This window comes from Theropithecus gelada, chromosome 11 (assembly GCF_003255815.1).
Source record: "Theropithecus gelada isolate Dixy chromosome 11, Tgel_1.0, whole genome shotgun sequence".
Classification (NCBI taxonomy): Eukaryota; Metazoa; Chordata; class Mammalia; order Primates; family Cercopithecidae; genus Theropithecus; species Theropithecus gelada.
Window position 1 is genome coordinate 16330454 of NC_037679.1, and position 9038 is coordinate 16339491.

Genomic DNA, 9038 nt, shown 5'->3' on the forward strand with positions numbered 1-9038 from the left:
CACCTTCATTTTAATGGAGAAGGTACTTCTTTCTTTCCTGGTGTGCCCTTCCCTTATTCACTGCCTTCTTTTTTTTTTTTTTTTTTTTGAGACGGAGTCTCGCTCTGTCGCCCAGGCTGGAGTGCAGTGGCCGAATCTCAGCTCACTGCAAGCTCCACCTCCCGGGTTCACGCCATTCTCCTGCCTCAGCCTCCCGAGTAGCTGGGACTACAGGCGCCCGCCACCTCGCCCGGCTAAGTTTTTTTTTTTGTATTTTTTAGTAGAGACGGGGTTTCACCGTGTCAGCCAGGATGGTCTCGATCTCCTGACCTCGTGATCCGCCCGTCTCGGCCTCCCAAAGTGCTGGGATTACAGGCTTGAGCCACCGCGCCCGGCCTTCACTGCCTTCTTAAACCAGTGGTTTCTCTTACCAGGCTGCTGGGATGGCTGAGGCAGCTGTTGACCACGTTGGGGGCTATAGGCCACCGGGTGAGAGAGAGGTCGATATTGCTGGTTGGAGTTAGGATATTGTCCAGGGGGATAGTAAGAAACCTGGATCTATGGTGAGAGGAGACAGATGTGTGAGAAGTCCCTAGAATTCAGCCGCAACATCAGCATACTACTATAAATGCCTCAAGATTGATGGCCAGAAGTATGTAAATGGAGGTATTTTGGACCTGCAGTTGCAGTAAAACAAGGATTTATGTTATATAGAAAGAAGACTTTCTGGCTAGAACAACTCTCAAGTGCAAGGTAGGGAGAGGTATTCCCTCTGGTCTGTCTAAACTAGAGGAATAAAGAAAGTATAATACGAGACAAAATGAATTAAGTGATTTAAGCTGGGAACTGGAGCTGCTCACCTGTTGAGGGGGCTGCATGTACCCCTGGGGTGGCAGAACTTGCTGAGTAGGTGGTGCATGGCTAGAGGTGGAATAGTTGGAAGTGGGGAGGGGCTGACCCGTGGAAGCCATGATGAAGCTAGTCTGCTGAGGGTGCTGGGAGATAAGTGGGGTCTGGAATAGAGCTGCAGATGGGTCAGCTGCTTCAGTAGAACCTTGGCGACTAAGGCTCATTTGTCCAAAGGGGTTGCTGAGGTCATCTGCCTGTTGAGAGAGTATAAGACGCAAGGATTGGGGCTGTATCAAACCTCATGTCTTTGGCTTCAACATAGACAGAGAGAAATAGTAATGCTTTTTACAACCTTCTTTAAAACAATGTGGGATAGTCCTACCTCTGTGCTGTGCTATGAAATGAATAGCTGTTGAAGCCCAACTCCAGAGCCAGTCTCTCTATCACATATGAGGTAACAACGGTGACCCTGATTATAGTTGTGTGCTTTTTTGTTTGTTTGTTTGTTTTTGAGACACGGTCTCATTTTGTTGCCCAGGCTGGAGTGCAGTGGCTCAATCCCAGCTCACTGCAATCTCTGCCTCCGAGGTCCAGGCAATTCTCGTGCCTCAGCCTCTTGAGTAGCTGGGGTTACAGGCTCCTGCCACCAAACCCGGCTAACTCTTGTTTTTTGTTTGTTTCTTTGTTTGTTTTTTGAGATGGAGTTTTGGTTCTTGTTGCCCAGCCTGTAGTGCAATGGTGCAGTCTTGGCTCACTGTAACCTCCGCCTCCCGGGTCCAAGCAATTCTCCTGCCTCAGCCTCCCAGGTAGTTGAGGCATGTGCCACCATGCCCAGCTAATTTTTTTGTATTTTTAGTAGAGATGAGATTTCACTATGTTGGTCAGGCTGGTCTCGAACTCCTGACCTCAGGTGATCCACCCACCTCAGCCTCCCAAAGTGTTTGGATTACAGGCGTGAGCCACTGCGCCAGCCTAATTCTTGTATTTTTAGTAGAGACGGGATTTCACCATGTTGGCCAGGCTGGTCTTGAACTCCTGAACTCAAGTGATCAGCCCGCCTCGGACTGCCAAAGTGCTGGGATTACAGGTGTGAGCCACGACACGTGGCCTATGATTGTTGTTAGGGTTAGTCCCCGGGAAATGGGAGCAATGACACAATTACTGTATATAGAAAAAACAGGACAAACTAGTGGGTTAACAAAAAAGATTAAAGAGTCTTCCCATTTCCTGTCTTTCTCATGCCCCCAACCATAAAAAGGCCCCTACATTGCCACAAATCCTGTTTTTATAATAAAGGACCCAGATAACACCTTGAGTGGATCATGGGTAGCTAGGTTCATGTGCCTTCACAGCTCTGCCTATGCAGCAGCAAGACTGGGGGCACCCACTCCTGCTGCTTATCTCCTTACTCCCTCTGGAGGTCATTTCCACCTTTGTTCTCTGACACTAGCCTACAGTTCTCCTGTCCTTCAGAAACTACTTCCAATTCTCACCTCCAAAAGGAGGGCAGAGTGAGTGACTAAGCTGGAGGGTAAGACTGACTGGCCAGGCTGTAATTGCCTTCTCTCTCAGCTCTCTTTCCTAAGCAGCAAGGGTGATGGCGTTCCATCTCTCACTTGTATGGTGATAGGTTAGAGTTTGTTAGCTTCCTCTTCCCTTCTGCTCTCTGGACAATAATTCACACACACACACACACACACACACACACACACACACACACACACACAAAACCAGCAGAAACCAAAAGACAATGCTTTTCTGTAGTTTCATTCCATTTTCAGGGATCTGATCTTCAAGTCAGCTCTTTTGCCACTTATTGGGCAGGAAAAGATGACAAGTGAACTGGATTGCAGATTATTTTGAACTCCATATTCCAGGACAATCAAAATAGAAATAAGAGGTAGGAGGTGGGAGGGGATTCTAGTGAAAAAGCAGATGTTAAGACAGAGCAAAACAATTCAGGGCTCCTACACTATGACGGAAGTTATCAACGATGAGGCAAATCAGATCTTCAAAGGATTTATAGAGTACAAACGATTTAAACAGCATGTGCTATGCAGTGGATGAGGATTTTTAAAATATAAACTGATAGCAAAATAGGGGAACAGTTTTAAGTTTTTGCCAGTGATACCAGAGAAGTCTGCAATTGCATTTTTTTTTTTTTTTTTGAGACAGTCTTGTTCTGTTGCCCAGGCTGGAGTGCAGTGGTGCAATCTTGGCTCACTGCAACCTCAGCCTCTCAGGTTCAAGCGATTCTCCTGCCTCAGCTTGTCGAGTAGCTAGCACTACAGGTGTGTGCCACCACACCCAGCTAATTTTTGTATTTTTTGGTAGACATGGGGTTTCACCATGTTGGGCAGGCTGGTTTTGAACTCCTGACCTCAGGTGATCTGCCCGCCTTGGCCTCCCAAAGTGCTGGAATTACAGGCGTGAGCCATCACGCCCGGCCTGTGTTTTTACTTTTAAAGGAAATTATAGAGAACCATTCTGTATAGAAAAAACTGGGTTCCTCAGACATGCCCAGGGAGCAAATTAGATTTAGGATGTACATGGTAGAGATGAAGAGCCTAGGTTATACCAACATCCAATTTCATTCTCTGTCCTGGAACTCGGGGGAACACAGTGTTCCTCTGTCTTACATTTAAGCATCTTTTGATGTGCTGTGATGAGGCCATTAGCATGGAGTATAGTTCAGCCTGTGCTGGCCCCTCAAGAAGAAATAGCTTTCAATATACCCTCCAAAAGCACAACATACTTACAAGGCCATCACAGACTGACCCAGACATACCCACAGATACAGGCCACACATATACGAGACAGAAAGGGGGAATGGAGTTTATACCATGTTGTACTGCTGGGGCGGAGAGACTGGCAGAAGGACTTGGGGACAGGAGCTTGGAGAGAACTGAACAGGCTGCGGAGAGGGCTGCAGAGCCGGGACTGGCTGCGGACCAGCAGAGAGGCATGTGGAAAAGGGAAGAGAAAAGAGAGGCAGGGAGTGGGGCAGGGGGTGTGGGCAGAGATGGGGAGGGAAAGGGAAGGAACAATAAGGTTAATAATCATAGAAGAAATTTCACATGAGTAGCACGACTGCTGAGCAGGTAGGTGACCAAGCCCGGGACAGCTTGAAGATTTAACATCTCTTTGACAAACAGACAATCTCTCTTATCAGGGTAGACCTGCTGTACTCCCTTCCCCATTAGCCATTCAAAACTGTGCAGCTGTTGTGAGCAATCTGAGGACTCTCAGGGTCAGGGTCTGCTGTCTGATTCCAAATACAGCTTTTCCCAAAGCAGTTTTTCTGAACACACAATCCTGGGGAGCATGATCATAACCCTCCTTGACTGCCCACTTGAGAAGGGATTCCTGTCTGCACTGCTGCACTGCTTCTGCGGGAAGGGTCATCCAAGGTCTGGCTCAGCTGCTTCTGATTTCACACCACAGCTCTCCTAGAGGAAATACTCATTCACAAGGATCATCTCCCTCCCAAGGGCAGAGAAGGAAAAAACACCCAAGATCGTGCCTGCTTCTGGCTACTTCCTTCCACTCCATGATTGCTCCTCCAGGCTATGACAGCAATATGAAAAATCCACTTCCACCCCACAAGCAAACAGGAAAGATTTAGGAATAAAATATAAATAGCTTAGCTTTAGTTTTTGTCCCTTCAGTCCCCCTTCACTAGCCTCAAGCAGGAGGATTTGTTTACTAGGAACACAGAATGTTCTAAATCAACTAGTGGGTAGTTATTATTTTTTCCTTCCCTTCTTCCCCTCCAGGCATTTTGATCACCTCATCAGTTCTCTAGTCATAGTCCCTGGTGGTAGGAGAGATGAGAGAAGGAGAGAGGCAAGTAAGGGGAGAAAATAACATTTGTATATATTATTTTATTACATACATTGTCTCATTACAGCCTCACACAAGAATCCTATAGGGAGATATAACTTGTATTTGCAATTTAAAAAGGCTCAGATAAATTAAATCACTCATCTAGGCTTACACAGTTAACATGGCAGAGCTGAGATTGAAATCTAGTTCTGCCTGGCATAGTTCTTTCTACTCCACTCTAGTAGTGGGGAGGAGGTGAAGGAAGAAGTCAAGCAGAATTATCTAAGCACCTTCCACAGGCTCCTCGCTCCACATTTAGAGCATTAAGATGTGTGGGGCCACGGTATTGATATCCTCTCCTGCCACACATCTCCAGAGTTTCTCTCACAGAAGGGACTAACAGTTCAGGAGGCAGAGTACACAGAAGGGACTAGCAGTTCAGGAGGCAGAGTACAGGAACTAAAAGACTCCCCAAAGAGGAGAATACTCTGGAGGTCTCAGCAGAGGACCTGATACCTGAATTAAATAAAATGGAAGTAATTTTGGTTAGGTAAAATTATGGAGAATCCACTGTGTGACCTGGGAGAGTTGCTGCTGTAGCCTTGAAAATAAACTCTTAGCTCTACTGGCACACCTATTTTCTGTCAGATAATGGCATTCCAAATATAACTGATAGACAAGATGCTCAGCATTAGCTGCTTATGCTGGTGGCTTTCATAGACATTTTCTATTATCCCAATTCTCTTCATTCTTTTGGAGAAGGGTCTTTCTTGGATCAGGGCATATATATTCTGGGGGGAAAAGGACAGTAAAGTGGCAAAAAAAAAAAAAAAAAAAAAAGCTGCCTGTGGTGGCTCACACCTGTAATCCCAACACTTTGGGAGGCTGAGGTAGGCGGACCACCTGAGGTCAGGAGTTCAAGACCAGCCTGCCCAACATGGTGAAACCCCATTTCTACTAAAAATACAAAAATTAGCTGGGCGTGCTGGCATGTGCCCATAGTCCCAGCTACTCAGGAGGCTGAGGCAGGAGAATCACCTGAACCTGGGAGGCAGATGTTGCAGTGAGCCAAGCTGACGCCATTGCACTCCAGCCTGGGCAACAGAGCAAGACTCAGTCTCAAACAAAACAAAACAAAACTGTCTTGTTTTCCCCACACTTGTAGGTTGTGACTAAAGAGTAAAGTGAGAAGAAGTGATGCTCCTCTTAGGCCTCCCCTAACTGGGGAAGGGCAGTGATACGGGCAGGGATATCAGTGTTATTTTTTTAGTTACTCCACAGCTATCCTCAGCTGTAGTTCTCTTCTTGAAGGGTGTCAAACTCCAAAGCCAGGGAAAGTCTGAAAAACCATGAGGAAATTTATTTTTAAAAAACTTAGGAAGGCCGGGTGCAGTGGCTCACGCCTGTAATCCCAGCACTTTGGGAGGCCGAGGCGGGCAGATCACGAGGTCAGGAGATCGAGACCATCCTGGCTAACACAGTGAAACCCCATCTCTACTAAAAATACAAAAAGTTAGCTGGGCGTGATGACGGGCACCTGTACTCCCAGCTACTTGGGAAGCTAAGGCAGGAGAATGGCGTCAACCCGGGAGGCGGAGCTTGGCGTGAGCCGAGATTGTGCCACTGCACTCCAGCCTGGGCAACAGAGCGAGACTCCGTCTCAAAACAAAAACAAAAACAAAAAAAACCTTAGGAATATACCGAACCAAGGAGCTGAAAGACCTCTACATGGAAAACTACAAAACACTGCTGAAAGAAATCATAGCTGATACAAACAAATGGAAACACATCTCATGCTCATGGATGGGTAGAATCAATATTGTAAAAATGACCATACTGCCAAAAGCAAGCTACAAATTCAAGCAATCCCCATCAAAATACTACCATCATTCTTCACAGAATTAGAAAAAATTCTAAAATTCATATGGAACAAAAAAAGAGCCCCCATAATCAAAGCAAGACTAAGCAAAAAGAACAAATCTGGAGGCATCACACTATCTGATTTCAAACTATACTATAAGGCCATAGTGACCAAAACAGTATGGTACTGGTATAAAAATAGGCACACAGACCAATGGAACAGAATAGAGAACCCAGAAGTAAATCCAAATACTTACAGCCAACTGATCTTTGACAAACCAAACAAAAACATAAAGTGGGGAAAGGACACCCTTTTCAACAAATGGTGCTGGGATAATTGGCTAGCCACATGTAGGAGAATGAAAGTGGTTCCTCATCTCTCATCTTATACAAAAATCAACTCAAGATGGATTAAGGACTTAAATCTAAGACCTGAAACTAAAAATTCTAGAAGATGACATTGGAAAAACCCTTCTAGATGTTGGCTTAGGCAAGGATTTCATGACCAAGAACCCAAAACCAAATGCAATAAAAACAAAGATAAATAGCTGGGACTTAATTAAACTAAAGAGCTTTTGCATGGAAAAACAAACAAACAAACAAACAAAAAACAGCAGAGCGAACAACAGACAACCCACAGAGTGGGAGAAAATCTTCACAATCTATACATCTGACAAAAGACTAATATCCAGAATCTACGACAAACTCAAATAAATCAGTAAGAAAAAAACAATCCCATCAAAAAGTGGGCTAAGGACATGAATAGACAATTCTCAAAAGAAGACATACAAATGGCCAACAAATATATGAAAAAATGCTCAACATCACTAATGATCAGGGAAATCCAAATCAAAACCACAATGTGATACCACCTTACTCCTGCAAGAATGGTCATAATCAAAAAATCAAAAAACAGTAGATGTTGGCATGGATGCAGTGTCAGGGAACACTTCTACACTGCTGGTGGGAATGTAAACTAGTACAGCCACTATGGAAAACAATGTGGAGATTCCTTAAAGAACTAAAAGTAGGGCCGGGTGCAGTGGCTCACGCCTGTAATCCCAGAACTTTGGGAGGCCGAGGCGGGCAGATCATGAGGTCAGGAGATCGAGACCATCCTGGCCAACATGGTGAAACCCCATCTCTACTAAAAATAAAAAAAATTAGCCAGGTGTGATGGCGGGCGCCTATAGTCCCAGCTACTTGGGAGGCTGAGGCACGAGAATGGCGTGAACCCGGAGCTTGCAGTGAGCTGAGATCGCGCCACTGCACTCCATCGCGCCACATGCACACTGCTCTGGGCAACAGAGCAAGACTCCATCTAAAAAAAAAAAGAACTAAAAGCAGAACTACCATTTGATCCAGGAATCCCACAACTGGATATCTACCCAGAGGAAAATAAGTCATTACACAACAAAGATACTTGCACATGCATGTTTATAGCTGCACAATTCACAATTGCAAAATCATGGAACCAACCCAAATGCCCATCAATCAATGAGTGGATAAAGAAACTGTGGTATATACACACAATGGAATACTATTCAGCCATATAAAGGAATGAATTAACAGCATTTGCAGCGACCTGGATGAGACTGGAGACTATTATTCTAAGTGAAGTAACTCAGGAATGGAAAACCAAACATCGCACGTTCTCACTGATATGTGGGAGCTAAGCTACGAGGATGCAAAGGCATAAGAATGATAAAATGGGCCAGGCACAGTGGCTCATGACTGTAATCCTAGCACTTTGGGAGGCCGAGGTGGGCAGATCATGAGGTCAGGAGTTCGAGACCAGCCTAACTTACATGGTGAAACCCCCATTTCTATTAAAAATACAAAAATTAGCTGGGCGTGGTGGTGCACGCCTGTAATCCCAGCTACTCAGGAGGCTGAGGCAGGAGAATCGCTTGAACCCGGGAGGTGGAGGTTGCAGTGAGCCAAGACTGTGTCACTGCACTCCAACCTGGGTGACACAGCGAGACTCCATCTCAAAAGAAAAAAAAAAAAAAGAATGATAAAATGGACTTTGGGGACTTGGGGGGAAGAGTAGGAGGGGGGCAAGGGATAAAAGACTACAAATATGGTACAGTGTATACTGCTCGGGAGATGGGTGCACCAAAATCTCACAAATCACCACTAAAGAGCTTACTCATGTAACCAAATACCACCTGTACCCCAATAATTTATAGAAAAATAAATAATTGGCCGGGCGCGGTGGCTCAAGCCTGTAATCCCAGCACTTTGGGAGGCCGAGACGGGTGGATCACGAGGTCAGAAGATCGAGACCATCCTGGCGAACACGGTGAAACCCCGTCTCTACTAAAAAATACAAAAAACTAGCCGGGCGAGATGGCGGGCGCCTGTAGTCCCAGTTACTTGGGAGGCTGAGGCAGGAGAATGGCGTAAACCCGGGAGGCGGAGCTTGCAGTGAGCTGAGATCCGGCCACTGCACTCCAGCCCGGGCGACAGAGCAAGACTCCGTCTCAAAAAAGAAAAAAAAAAAAAAAAAAAAAAAAAAAAAA

At 45.6% G+C, this 9038-nt stretch overlaps 1 protein-coding gene across 11 annotated transcripts in view; it reads right to left on the reverse strand.

The window, feature by feature from the left end:
* Positions 1-9038, reverse strand: part of R3HDM2 (R3H domain containing 2) — a 188199-nt gene that overhangs the window by 16328 nt on the left and 162833 nt on the right. For 7 of the 11 annotated variants that reach the window (XM_025402428.1, XM_025402422.1, XM_025402427.1 and 4 more), the window contains 3 exons: positions 3671-3772; positions 840-1082; positions 411-537 (listed from right to left, as the gene is read on the reverse strand). In XM_025402428.1, coding sequence (XP_025258213.1) covers positions 411-537; positions 840-1082; positions 3671-3772 — 472 coding nt within the window. The remainder of the gene's footprint in view (positions 1-410; positions 538-839; positions 1083-3670; positions 3773-9038) is intronic. The other 4 variants (XM_025402431.1, XM_025402430.1, XM_025402426.1 and 1 more) reach the window with 1 other exon arrangement.